Raw genomic sequence first — 14125 nt, 5'->3', positions numbered from 1 at the left:
ACTCGGGATATCAAATAAATCGGTAATCCGATCCTCGGCGTGTACCAGCGGCGCGTCGCGGATTACGCAACGGCGAATCCGCTCGGTTTTTACAGAGCGCGTACAGCGAGACGATAGCGAGAGATAGAGGCGATCCTCATAACGTCTATTTTCGGGGCTGCTATCGAAAACACCGATTTAGTTCTCCGTGTACGCTGAATGTTGCAGACCGTATACACCAGGTCGAAAGAGCTGGAGGAGCACCGGCTATTTTCGACGGAACGCCCACGCGCTCCTTACGCGATCGACCGTGCACGCATCCCGTCCTCGCGAGAAGACACCTCCGTTCGCCTTGCTTTTTTTCTTTTCACACGAGACCTTAGATCGCGACCGCGAGAACAATTTTTTAACCATGTTTATGACAACCTGACGGCCGTAACCGTTACTTCTGCGAGACACGCAGCCGTCAGAACGCTGAAACGCGCGAGTTTGCGTATTTATGAAAAACCGCGCGGCGTCCTTTTGATCTTCCTACGTCCATCCGACCCGCGACCTCTATTATGTACGCCTCGGTTTTCGTCGAAACTGTTGCGTCACATTGCGAGTCGGTGCGAGCACACTTGTTAGTCGACACACCCGGCTAACTAAAATTATTGACAGCTCTCTTACCGATGGTTGATTATAGATCGAATAACTTCCCTCGAGATTGTTAATCGAAAGGAATTTGCTAGGTTTCCGTTAGCGTTGTTGAAGCGTTAAAGTGTTAATTTAAAACGGAGCCTTCGCCAGCCGCTAGCCTTTGCGCCGAAGATCGACAAATGGGACGTTTCACCGCCAAGTCGAAACGCTTCACAGGGATCAGTAACTCACTCGTGGCCATCTTAAAACATAATCTTTCTACAGAAAACACTATACAGCACTAAACAACTCGTGCAGGTCGTGTGTGAATGGAATACACCCGCTCCGTTCATTTCGTAGACGTTTTAATAGAAAAATGTGGAATTAACGCGGACAGATTCAAACATGAGGAGGAAGGACCGGCCAAGGCGTGCCCAAAGGATGTCCGGATGTTCGCGTGCTTCCCTCGCGTCGCTTCACTCCTGAAACCAACAGGAACGATTACAGATCTCCGCGTGCCGGTTACCATATGTCGCCATGGTGCGGGTCGACGCGCGTTTGTCACGGGGAGTTCAACGAGCGTCGGGATAAGAAGCGACGCCGTAGAAGCTGCCAGAACGAGCAGGCTCGAACGTACCATCGTGAGGAATGTACTCTGAAGTTAGAACAGCCCTGCGTACAGGAGCCAGAGACTGATCAGTAGAAGGATGAGGATGAAGTACGTGGTGAGGATGTTCCTCGTCTCGTGAGCCGGCTGCGGCATTTTCGCGAGGGGATTGCGGCACTGCGGATGACAGAAAATGCGCATTACGAATCGGTTTCTAGTATTTCGTCTAGTATACGATTCGAGCCAAGTCGAAATCGTAATCTACTCACGGGACAATGTCAATGATCGTTGATAGTTCTTCTGGTTAATTAGTTATTCCGTGGTCGAACGATTTTTGTGGATCGAAGGCAGAGCGTGTCGGTCGTAGGAGTATGCACGAGAATCGTGAGAATTGTGGATCGATCACTTCAAGTCAACCGGAAGGGATCGAGCAAGCACCGTGCCACTTTGCGTCCGATCTTCGACTAGATCACTCAACGCAGGATCCGCGATGGTCCCGAAATTCCTCCAGGAACCCTGTCGGACCCCCACCCGGTCTATGGTACACGCTGCGTTGCACCTTCCCTTGTAACTTCTGCTCCAGGATTGGTAGCCCGGGTCCCACCACCGGTCGCTGATGCGAAACAGTCAAGTTCCGCCACCTCAGGTTATATTAAGCTTCGCGAATGTTGGTTAGAAGCTTCGGTAGAAAAAGCACGGCGATCGATCCGCGATCCTTCTTGTCGGAAAGACGGATTCAGGGTCGGCCGGGCGGAGTGTCATCACCTTGTCGTAAACACTCGGCGACCTTGCACGATCGATAGGGTTGCACGAGTAGTGCTTCCCAGCTTTTTCGAGAAACTGGTCCAAGGAACCGCGATGTCGTGTTGCGAAAAGAATTTAGGAGGACTCGTCGTCCGTCGAGAGAACACAGCTTGCGGTTCGCCGGCTGTAATATCGAGATGAAACGTAGATATGTCAGAGAAATGTCGTGTTTACATTTTTCTGGGTCGTTGATCGTCAATCCTACATTCTGTCGATTCTCGGACATTGATGACAAGAGCTACATAGTTTCTAGAATTTAATAATGTATTTTAGATAGTAGATGGTACGACGAAGGACAATAAAAATCGTAAGGGTAACATCGTAAGGGTTGTAAAGGTATTTTCAATTCGAATAATAATTACGTGAATTTACTTATCTAGACAGTTTGAAGCACGTGTGTACGGAATAATGATTAATCAGTAGCACAGAAATCCTAGCTTTTGAAGTGGATTAATTTAATTTATAATAAAATAATATAAAGCAGATTGATGTCGCTGTTAAGTGACCGAAAGGAATCAACTTTTATTTTTAAACGAAGATGCTCCTGATCACACCCACGCTACGTGCTTGAATCCAAATATAACAATGGAATTCACTTTCAACAATGGCATTCCAAGGATGGGAATTTCGACTTCAACCCGTCCAATGTCGGATCACTTTTTATCCGTCTCTCACAGTCAAACAATGGATCTATTGTTACAATCTCTGACGATCGGTCCGCTTCTATTGTTTTAAACCTCATCAATTTATTACATTTAACTCAGTTACAGCCACAAATAACTCTTGCCGAGTTATCCATAAAAAGGACATGCTCATGGAAAATAAGACGAAACCCGTCAATTTGGGGATGAAAGAAATATTTTGGGTATACAGAAATATTAAAGAAATCCTGCTGCATCTGTAAATCCTGCATGAATCATATGCTCCGGAAAATATAAAAATAGCGCCATTACACGTAGTGGTGAAACGCTCAAACTGGTAGTCAATTTATCAACAGAGCACACTGACTCCTGGGAAGTATAAGATGGTGCCATCTGACGTTTCTAAAAATATGAAAACAATCGGTAACTTGTCTACAGGTTTTAGCGTTTTACTGCTACTATATTGGCACTATTTTTATATTTTTATAAATTTATATACCTTCCTGTACGATATATGAGCAGAAAAGACTCTTGATTATTTCTGTATCTGTAAGTGTTTATTTAACTCACAAATTGCTTCAAATGTGAATTCAAATCACCGCTATGTGGTGATAGTGTTTCGTGGTCCAAAAACGGGCTATTTTTTAAAAGATCGAAAATAAGCATAATTATAGCAATAACACTACGAAATATTTGTTGCATCTATACTTAGGAAAACGTTACAATCATTAAATTTCTCGAATGAATCATATTTTCTTTCAAATGATATATGCAGAGAACGAAAAATCCCAAGCATCTCTTGAGGTTTTCCAAACGATCACAAAGTGAATATTAGGAATTGTAAAGAGAGTTTGAATCTATTGTTGCATTGTGCTATTAGCGTTATCAGTGACCGATTCATTACAATAGTACCCTTTAAACTTTGCACGGTCCATGACCGTATTGATGCTCGTCGGCACCCTCTTCTATTCCAGCCTCTGGCTTCATTCTACAAACCTGTCTGGATGTTTATGAATAAAAGATCCGCTTTGTCTTGTCGACCGTGATCCGCGCTAAGCGTGTTGCAGGTCCCAGAACCAACGTCATTTCTAAAGAAATCTGTACCTATCAGGAATCTTGCTCCAATTGCGCGTTAAACTGTGAGAAAAAACCTTATCACGTTTATAGAGGATTTTTCAGTAGTGTCGTCCCTAAATCAAATTAATCATTCGAAAGAATATGAACAATGAAAAGCGTGCTACGCTCGATGAAAACTAAACGCACTGCGAACGGTCAGAGACAGGATGACAATATTATGCAATCGTCGGAAGGGTGTGCCTCTTGCAAATTTTCATCCATCAACTTCCAGTAAGCTCGCACAGCCATTGTACCCCTACCATTACCGCAACAGTAACGATAATATTAATTTCAAGGATGCATTTCAAATGTCAATACTTTGGCGTGCGTCCTGCAATAAATTACGTTCGCGACAGTACCGTTGGTGTAGAGGGGTCGAAGAGAGAGAAAAGTCCTCCACAAAGCGGTACACGACAGTAAACAGATCATCATTGTCGTGTTCTTGTGCAGCCTGTGCAAACACCGTTTGAAAATCTATTAATGGTGTATAGCGCGATGAAGCATTGCTAAAGGAACTGAACACGAGCGCATAGCGGTAGGACTTGGGTGTGGGCGGCAGTAAAACCGCCTGTCTTTCAAGGGTCGGCGCGTGTCGGCGGCTTGAAAATGATGTTTCCCGCGAACCGGAGTGCATTTCGGGGGCTGTTTACATGGCCGCATATATCGAACGTTCGGAAGTCCTTCGATTTGATTGATGGGCCGCCGGTTATTCTGGTCGCCGAAGCAACACACACGTTTGATTAGGCCCGTGTGACTCCTCTTGGCCCCTCCCCCCTCGCGACATCGTCCATCATTTCCAGGCCTTCGACTAATTTTAACGCACAAACCAAATATTAGCCGAGATGGACAATGTAGCAGACATCTTTGACGCGTTGCGCAACGCGCCACTTCCTGCGCCGTCGGACACCTGTGGAGGATCGTGTGAATTCTGGGCGGAGGTCGGTGTTTATTAAATGATCGGAAATAGCGCCGGGCGTCATACAAAATATGTCCCTTTTTTTATTCGATCAGAAACAGGATTACACGCGACGGGAAATGGAGATCCTCGACGAGAGACGTGGTAACTCGATTAAGCCGCATAGGTGCACGTTACAGAGACAGATCAAGGATTATTAGGAGAATACGTTTATAAAGGTTTGTACGTGTTCGTAGCGCAGTGTTGCGCGAATATGGCGAGCGACGTGATTAACATAGTTATCCGACGAGGCGTCCGTCGCATAAATTATAAATACGTATCGAGAGCATGAATATTGAACAGCCGGAGTTCTTGCGGAGTCTGGAAGTATCTCGAGCGACGAAATGGAAATATACCCACCCACTTTTGTGGGGTTGAACGCAAAGATCGTTCCGCTTTCCGACTATTCCTAAGCATAGATCTCACCAAAATCGCATTCGGTCCGGTTTAACTTAAAATTAGACTAGCGCGTCGTTGCGCGGCTACTTATGCATCGCTTACTCTAAATAAGATCACGAGGAGATTAATAGCTCTCTTTTGCCCTGAAACTTGATCGCAATATGGAACGAAATTTAAATACACATAGAAAGCGTAAACCAGGAAATGTCGAAGGAAAACAAGATCATGAGACGAGACGACTGCTCGACTAACACAGCCGGGCTCGCGTTTTCCTTATCCTACGGTTTTCTAATGACTCAGAGACAGACAATTAATATCTGCAAGTATGATATAGGAGACCCGTTTCAATAAAAGGCGGAGACGCGGCTGCTTATCGCTAACAGGGTTTGCGTAACAAACAGATGCAGTCGCCACGTAAACACTTACAACCTATTTCATCGCATTCTACGATTCCGTAGAATTACCATCGTATTCATTAGCGGCTCGAAGCGTATTAATCGTTAAACATAATAAGGAAAACGGAGTCACGCCAGCGAAAACCCGAGCACCTCCTCCAGCGAATAGTCGAACAGCTTTAAGTCTAGTTTGTACATGTCCGCCAGCTTCCGGAGCTGTCTGTACGTCAGCGTCGAGTAATATTTTTCGAGTTTCTTCGAAGTTGGCTCGCTGTTCACCGGTTTCGCCGGAAAACTGTAAAAATCATTAAAACTTACTGAAACGGTGAACTTTCTCGATAAAATCTGGTTCGTGCGGCGGCACGGATAGTTTATATAAAATATTTGCATATTCATGGTCTTTTTCTAACGCATGCACTACGATTTCAAATTTTGTCGACCGTTGATAAAACATTCGATCGGGTTTGACGGAGAAAAATTATAAAAAAAATTCTCCTTCCCGTCGGTCCTTTTTGCCGATGAATAAATTCGAAACTCACTTGACTGACTCGACGCCCATTCGTTCCAGAACCTCGGTGGCATCCTCCACCAGACTCTCGTACTTGCTAACGAGATTGTAATTAACCAAGCACGGCTGGCACAGTTCGTAAATCGGGTTCCAATGCTCGTTTCGGGTCTCGTTCGACGAATCGTCCGTGACGAACTCGACGAACTCCGGGAACGTGACGTCGTCGCCGTTCTTCAGTGACTGCTCGGTGGCGTTCTGCCGGTATCTCTGGAACACGATCGTCGCTTTGGTATCGTTTCGTTAAACTGTAAAAACAAGAAAACGGTCCGCTAACCTTGACGATCTTCTTCCCGAAGCGAGACTGAAAGTACATGGAGCTCTTTTCGTGTTTCGCCTCCAATTTGTTCCTGTAAGCGGACAGAAGCCTTTCCAACGGATGCCGGACCACTATCAACTTGTCGTATGTTGCTAGCATTCGTTCGATCTCGGGCAGCGTGTAGTTGCTCAGCCTTTGGAAAGTGCCCTGCGAGTGGGCTTGATCGGCAGGTATCTCCAGGGGATCGTTACCTGGCCATTTCCCGGTGGCAACCATCAAAACCCGTTTCCAGTTCGTGCAGGCAACCTAACGAACGGATACGTGGCTCTTAGCTGGGGCACAAATAAACAGGATCCTTTTGCAACCTCCTCGGTTGCGACACCCGGTATCTAAGTTTTCAATCGCGGACTCAGCAATTGCGAAATCAACTTGCACACTCGGCACCGGCATCGATAAAACCTGGCCCGGTCGACTTCTGCTGCACGTTCACAAAGAGTCAAGGACCCGTTGAATTTCTGACACGCGAGCTAACTAGCGACTGAATCTCATGCTGTTTTACACGCAACTAGACCGCGAACAACACCGACCGAATGTCTTTCTTGAAATTATAAGAGAAGCGTGTTTTATAAACTCGAATTTAACGACTCCTTTATGGAAATTACCAAAGTCCAAATTCAATATTTCCAGGCAAACGCAAGAATGTTCATGATCGCTGTTAAGGTGGTTGGGCTTCCGCCCTCCCTCCACCCCTTCCCTCATTCATCGATGCAATTTAAAACTGCTGACTTCTGAACTTTCGGCAGTAAAAAGCTTAATAAAAAAGTGTTCACTAATCATTATCGTTCGCTGTGTTTCGGACAATCGCGTCGTACCTTAGGAACGTAGCAGTAAAGAAGATCGTGCTGCTCGTCGACCAGTATATTCCTGAAGGATTCCGGATCCGAGACTTCGTCGACGGTGCCCACATCGTTGAGGATCTCCTCGCAGTTGTATTGCAATCTCTCCTGCCGTTCTACCAGGGCAGATCTCGCCAACGCATTCGGTCCTGTCCAAGAATAGACGAAATTCTCCGCCTCGAAGAGGCGTCTTCTATCATCGTTCGTCAAGGTACGCTCGCCGGCTGTGTTCCCGGTCGCAATAGAGACCGACATGCTGAGGATAAGGAGCATTATCTCCTGAACACAGCATCCTGTCATCGTCCTTCCTGCCCTCCCGGGACATTGAACTATTTTTTTGACGGTAGACAGCTGTTTACGAACGGTCCCTGCGAAATAGGATAAAAATCTGGTTAACTACGCATTCCCCGGTAAGCAGATATTTTTTTATTCGTAGATCATTGAAATCTTAATTCGTACGGTTATCATTAGACTGTGAATTTTACGGGTTTGTACCAAAAGACGGTAGATCGAAAATTCGACGTTTTTCAAGTGTCGACGTAGCTTCTGTACAGAACTGCGATTGATGCAGACAACCTTCATTATGCGCGGAAATTTGCAATCTAAGGATAACTAATAAATAGAGAAAGGGTATTCGTAAAGAATATTCGAAGTGCAAGTCTTCATGGTTGTCCTATGGTTTACGAAAAGCATTTGCAACAAACTGATTTTCCTGTACGTTCCCTGTGTATCGAAGACTATATTGGCGAAAAAACTGTTTAAAAGCCTATTTTTTCGGTGGGTAATAACAACGGATAGCGCAGTCGATCGACATTCATTGATCGTGCATAGGGAAGCCCCTCGGATTCACGAATTACATCGATATTAACATAAACAGAGCTTCGTAAATCGATTTCATTTGGCGTAGAAATAGGAGCGACCGAGAGAGGTCTTTCAATTAAACGTTTATTGGTGTCAATTCAGTCAGTTGATTACGCGTTCGAGTGGCACGAATTCACTGTTATTGTGGGAAATCTTCTCGGAACGATGCGCGAATCAGACATCCATGTAGGAAGGAACGATCGCGACGATCGTATCGAACGACTAACTTTCTTGCCGGCTAATTAAACGCCTTTAAAGCAGCGGGCTTTTAAACGAACGGTTTACGGAGCGTTTCGTGCTCGGATATGTAGAGCAGACTTTTCCTTTGAAAAGCGACCACTGGACGCCTGATTCCCGTCGATTTCAGGTCAACGATACGACGAACGGATCGGTTTATGTTCTAGAAACGCAACGATACCGCCACGCGGAAAAAAGGAAACAGTCGATGACGTAATTCGTGTTAAAAAAAAAAATTGACACAGAATCCCGACCGCGGATGACCGGCGATAAGAGTGTTACGAATTACGAAACCGACGAGATTCCCTTTATCTACAAACGATTGCAAAAGAACCATCACGAAGCATCAACGGAATCTAATGCTAATCGATTAACCTGTATCAAAACGAAAGTTACATCTTGCAGTAATCGTAGACGTGCTTGTTTTGCCATTGCATAATACACCTTCGGCTGTTTTATAATACTCCTGTTAGCTTGGCGAGCATTCGATAGATATTTTCACGTTCGATATAAAAAAACAAATGTTTGTTTTCCAAAACTCACGTGAATTATCTCCGTGAGACGATAGCGCGCAAGCCACTTCGATTCAACGGAGGCAGTATAGTACAGTGATTCATGGGTTTTACAGGCCGTAGAATAACATCGGACACATTTCGTTCACGAAGCGCACGGCTTCGATTTAAAACCACTGGTGTCCATGGTTATGAATGAACTAATGAACCCTAACGGACGCTAATCAACGAACAACCTACAGCACATTAGCATGCTCCAATGCTCTCCTCCGACAACCATCCTCGGTAACCTTCCGATCGATGTAACCTCTGTCCAACCAGTATCAGTTCTGACTGACGCAACGGCGTCGACTACCGTGGACGGTATAAATAGGTGTTGAAAATTCAATTCGCCGATCGGACGTTTCTACAACAAATGAATCCGTCGGCAACAAGCCCGCTCGGTATTGCGCAATCCGATTGGAATTCACCGAACAATTGACCCCCTCCCCTGACCCTCGGGCTCGAAGAACCTGATAAAAAGGAAACGAGTTGTGATATAGGTATCAACGCGGGCCACGATCCGGAAAAACAATGTCACCGAACACGGTCGTCGCCAGGCAGCCGGCGCGCTCATCCGACCAGCAAATTTGCGTCCCACTGTCCTTGAAACGCCGTGAGACAGAGACGGGAAGAGCTCACCTGTTGCGGGCGGTAACGGTGGACCGCGGACTGTCAAAATCTACGTGGCATCGTCGGGCCTCGAGTTCGATGATCCTCCCGAAACGATGGCCCCTTTTTCTGGAGGTGCTCCAAGATGGTTCGCCCGAATTCTCCGAGCCTCTGTGAAGCGTGAAACGAAAACGGCGAGAAGGATCCGTCGATCACCGAGAATCCCTGTATCGGCCGGAAAAATTTGCACGACGCGCACGTTGAACACGGCTGGAACACGGCCGAACCGATGATGACCAGTCCGGCTATTGCCTTGTATCGGAGACCTTCTGACATAAGAATGGAACGTGGTGCCAGTTTGTAGAAGTGAAAGAAGCTGCGCGCGCCACCGGACATTGCATCTTCGTTTCTTCAGCAGGGACATGCTCGATCTTCCTTTTCCACCTGTTCCCGCTCCTGAGCCGCTCGCCGACGCGACGCTCCGCCAACAAAATTCAAGACGACGCGCCCGAGCTCGCCCGTCGGGTACTATGCTGGGATTTACGTATTGTTTTCGAGGTGACATTCCAGAATGACTGATTAAAGAGCCGGGATAGGTCGTGACCAGGTAATTTTCGAAGGTGAAGCAACAGCTCAGGTAGTCTTTACTTTTTTAAAAAACGACGACGAACTGCCGATTTATACTGAACTCTTAGTGGCTTCTACGGGTTCAGCAATCTCAAAAATGAAAGAATTAATAAAATACAGTATAAATGTTAAGTAATATATTCGTTGAAAATTAGAATTCTTAAAGACAGTATTTTTATGTGTAAAAACTCCTTTTCTTCTTTAAGTTATTTTCGTGATACTACTTAATGTGCGTATCAGGTGTTTTTAATGTGAAGAGAAATCTTCCTTGATAAGAGATCGCATCTTTTATTAACAACAGTAAGAATTATTTGTTGGAAAATTATGCTGAATGCAGTATGAAAAATTTGTTAGATTCCTTATTTTTAATAGAGGATATCTTTCTTATTCTGCGAAATTTAACTATGTGAAACGATGGATTATTTTCAGTACACTTTCATGTAAATAGTACAATAAAGTACAATAAAGATCATTTTCCACTTCGTCACATTTGTCGAGTTATTCGTGTTTAAATTTGTAGGCGTCATTTACGCATTCTGGATATACAGAATAATGTTTAATGTTTATGATATAATCTAGATAAGCACTCGACGAAGCTTACGAAGTTGCATAGTAGTCAATTCAATCAATAACAGTTTCAAATGCATAGTGTCCGGAACGACTTTTGTATATAAACATTTTTCTGAGTTTTCGTTCCGTATTTTTCATTGTAAGTTTCTTTTTTCTCTTCTTTCGTATTGTTTATATTTTAGTGCATGTTTTATTTTATCATGTATATGTATGTGTCCTTGGAGGACTTGAATTTAAAAGATTCCCATTGCCCACAGCAGGCATTCTTTTTTCGTAAGTTGCGTTGATGTAGTCTCGGTTGGGGACGTACATCGTTCTCTGTTTTTGACATCAATGCACAAAACCACTTCGAGATTACAGCAGAATTGTTTGTTGGAGAGCCTGCGAGAACCGTAAATAAAACAACGAAGACCATTCACGCGAGTCACATATTTCGAGCAATTGCTAACTCCGCCTACAATATAAGTTGACCATTGTGTTGTCGGCACTCGTAAATGTATTTGCAACAAGGGAAACAATCGAACGCGTTGTTAAGGGATTTTCCAAAACATGTGGTAAACTCCACACACACGATCTTCCATTCTATAAATAGTCGAGTCTTTCGGGTCCAGAAGGTCAGCGTTTCAGTCTTGTGACGCAGAAATACGATAGATGCTATCTCGGCCGACTTTTCTTTAACGACAAAGGAAACGGAACGAATCGGCACTACGTGAACGAGTATCTTCCCGTGAAAGCGTTCGAGATGGCATTCTGAAGTATGCAAATCAATCCTTCTCGTGACCACATTAATAATACTAGTCTAACGTCTTCTGTCGAAATGGCAGAAGGACATCGGCCGGTGAAAGCGTTTTGCACAATGAACTGTCCATGATCAATTAGCGGGAAACGTGGACCGCGCCATTGGCGGGATATTCGTACAATCGTTTCATGCGGCCGATAGGTGTTTAGCTAAAGATCCTCACCCGAATATGCGCTATCCGTTGCCTCATAGCTCGCGCGACGACTAGAGAAAGTGCCTTACCTTCGAGCACCATCTGTGCCGTACACTTGCCCTGAATGACTTTAGTCTTGCTTTGGCCTTCGTCGGATGACCATCCTACGAAAACGGACGACTGACTGACGAAAATCAGGCTGAATGAGCTCGGGCAGCAAACGCACTTCGTGTTGAACATGCGGTGTCGCGTTCGGAGACAACACTGACCGTCGAGCGCGCACGTGTTATCGCATTAGCGAGTGAATCCGAAGTTTCCGAGGGATTTAGGTAACGCATCGTCTTCGTGCTTTGTCAACATTTGAATAGCACGTCGGACACTGGTACGATATCGTGTCCGTCGATATTTCGCATTTTCTAATCGCATTAGACAGTAAAAAATCTGGACGGATTTCGATCGATCCGACTCGTCGCAACATAAATGCTTCCTACCAATGACGCCTAAACGTTTTGTAATACTAACGAAACGTTTACCAGAAATTTTCTTGTTTTCGTAACGCGCAATCTCGTGTACCCCGACCACTGTCATTAATTCCGATAACGGTGTACGTGAAGTGTTTCCAAAAATTCCTCAGACGATATCGTAGAAAGCAGAAGGTGATTTGGTCTTGTTGAAGGAAAATGATACTCCAATTGGCATTGTGGCTGCTGATCGGCCTAATCGTCCTCTGGCTCTTGCTCAACATCGCCAGAGTGGTCGAAGCTGTCTGGGAAATTCTCCTGCCGATCTTCGACTCGACGCCTATCGACCTGAAAACAAGATTCGGTGAATGGGCTGGTGAGTAGCTTCGCCGATACCATTGTATTATTTTATTCGTTTTACAAATACCATCGTCGGAAATACAGTTGTCACTGGATCGACCGACGGCATTGGCAAAGCTTATGCGAAGGAGCTTGCTGCCAGAGGCCTCAACCTGGTACTGATTAGCAGAACCTTGGAGAAACTGGAGAAGACAAGAGATGAAATCCTGCAGGAGCACTCGAGGATCGAAGTGAAGATCATCGTGGCGGATTTCAGTAAAGGGAGGGAGATTTATCAGAAACTGAAGGAACAGCTGGAGGACGTACCCGTCGGGATCTTAGGTAACTGTTACGCGAAGTATGCGTGTACTTCTCGATGGTCTTGAGAACTGGAACGCTATAGCATAAGAAAATGATTTTCCGCGAATGAGTCCAAAGACGAGCAGCTTCAATGGTATCTAGGCTGACAGAGAGTGAGAGGTGTGAATTCGCGAATTGCCAAGATTGCTAACGTGTTTTCGTTCAGGGTTTTCTGTGGGAGTACAAGATAGTGGCAGCTGATTATCAACCGACATACATTTCCAGTAAACAACGTCGGCATGATGTACAGCTACCCGATGTATCTCGGCGAAGTACCAGAGGATGAACTGTGGGACATCATCTCTTTGAACGTGGGGGCCACCACGTTAATGACCAGGTTGCTCATCGGCAAGATGGAAAAGCGTGGAAAGGGCGCAATCGTGAACATCTCATCTGGCTCGGAGCTGCAACCGCTGCCTCTGATGACCGTCTATGCTGCGACGAAATTATACATTAGAAGCTTTTCAGAAGCAATCAGAAGCGAGTACTCCAGGTTCGGCTTGACGGTGCAACATCTGACGCCGTTTTTCGTCAACACGAAAATGAACGCGTTCAGCAACAAGCTGCAGGTAATTCGAAGCCGCGCAAGTGCACGCAGTTCTAATTATTGACTTATTTGAAGACTCCGACGGGGATTTAATTGGACCATAAATTAAACAAATAGTATTGTGTTGCGAAGTAAGGAACTAAATAACTGATTTCTGTTTTCATCTATAAACCATAGAAGATAAAATCCGTCTGATTCATTTGTTAGTATAATAGAACCAAGAAAAACGTGAGCCACTTCGATGGTGTTTATTGGAATTTGCTATCGTAACAGGTAACCAGCATACTTGTGCCGAACGCAACGACTTATGCCAAAAACGCGATCAACACCCTCGGGAAACTGGATACCAGTACCGGTTATTGGAGTCATGGGATCCAGAAGATCATTACGTTGATCCCGCCGGTGCATATCAGAACGAGGGTCGGATTATTCATAAGTCAGATTTTCAGGAACGATTATCTGAAGCAAAATAAGAACAGTTAAAGAAAAATGACAATTAAATCTTTATTAATTATGAATAACCTGTTACTCGTCTAATGTATCATACATTCCTTAAATGTTAAGTTGCGTGATTATGTAGAAAATTATACAGTAGAATTTGCTAGAATATTCATGAAACAACAACGTGAAGAATATAAAGAGAATAAAACTATAAACAATATATTTTTTGAATTTATTGATCTTCACCTTGACTGATTCAGTAAACGATTCTACAATTAACATATTGTTTTGTAACAGATTTTCCATTCGATTATATGCTGATTCATTCGTTTACGGGATATAAAATTCTTGTA

At 44.6% G+C, this 14125-nt stretch overlaps 2 protein-coding genes and 1 long non-coding RNA gene across 8 annotated transcripts; 1 reads left to right on the top strand and 2 right to left on the bottom strand.

Annotated features, from left to right (window-relative positions):
• Window positions 1-945: 945 nt before the first annotated feature.
• Window positions 946-1761, bottom strand: LOC144471618 (uncharacterized). Its single transcript, XR_013494317.1, has 3 exons — window positions 1474-1761; window positions 1235-1381; window positions 946-1079 (listed from the first exon to the last, which is right to left on the bottom strand). It is a non-coding gene; the product is annotated as an uncharacterized LOC144471618 (long non-coding RNA).
• Window positions 1762-4744: 2983 nt separating this feature from the next.
• LOC144471775 (carbohydrate sulfotransferase 11) lies at window positions 4745-12246 on the bottom strand. 4 transcript variants are annotated; one of them, XM_078184176.1, is made up of 5 exons: window positions 11714-12246; window positions 7211-7602; window positions 6357-6644; window positions 6054-6289; window positions 4745-5809 (listed from the first exon to the last, which is right to left on the bottom strand). In XM_078184176.1, exons 1-5 carry the CDS (start codon window positions 11862-11864, stop codon window positions 5644-5646), a joined length of 1233 nt encoding a protein of 410 aa, XP_078040302.1. In that variant the 5' UTR covers window positions 11865-12246; the 3' UTR covers window positions 4745-5643. The 4 variants fall into 4 exon arrangements, with proteins under 4 accessions (XP_078040302.1, XP_078040304.1, XP_078040303.1 ...); XM_078184178.1 differs by lacking the exon at window positions 11714-12246 and adding an exon at window positions 9526-10052; XM_078184177.1 differs by lacking the exon at window positions 11714-12246 and adding an exon at window positions 9085-9353.
• Window positions 7304-13992, top strand: LOC144471777 (inactive hydroxysteroid dehydrogenase-like protein 1). 3 transcript variants are annotated; one of them, XM_078184182.1, is made up of 6 exons: window positions 7304-7445; window positions 7582-7644; window positions 12301-12461; window positions 12530-12766; window positions 13010-13353; window positions 13605-13992. In XM_078184182.1, the coding sequence occupies exons 3-6, from the start codon at window positions 12305-12307 to the stop codon at window positions 13812-13814; spliced, it is 948 nt and encodes a 315-aa protein (XP_078040308.1). In that variant the 5' UTR covers window positions 7304-7445; window positions 7582-7644; window positions 12301-12304; the 3' UTR covers window positions 13815-13992. The 3 variants fall into 3 exon arrangements, with proteins under 3 accessions (XP_078040308.1, XP_078040309.1, XP_078040310.1); XM_078184183.1 differs by having other exon boundaries at window positions 12259-12461; XM_078184184.1 differs by lacking the exon at window positions 7582-7644 and having other exon boundaries at window positions 7313-7445.
• Window positions 13993-14125: the final 133 nt, after the last annotated feature.

The sequence above is a fragment of the Augochlora pura genome, chromosome 6, assembly GCF_028453695.1.
Source record: "Augochlora pura isolate Apur16 chromosome 6, APUR_v2.2.1, whole genome shotgun sequence".
In the NCBI taxonomy this organism is placed as follows: Eukaryota; Metazoa; Arthropoda; class Insecta; order Hymenoptera; family Halictidae; genus Augochlora; species Augochlora pura.
This window is presented reverse-complemented; position numbering and strand designations above follow the sequence as displayed.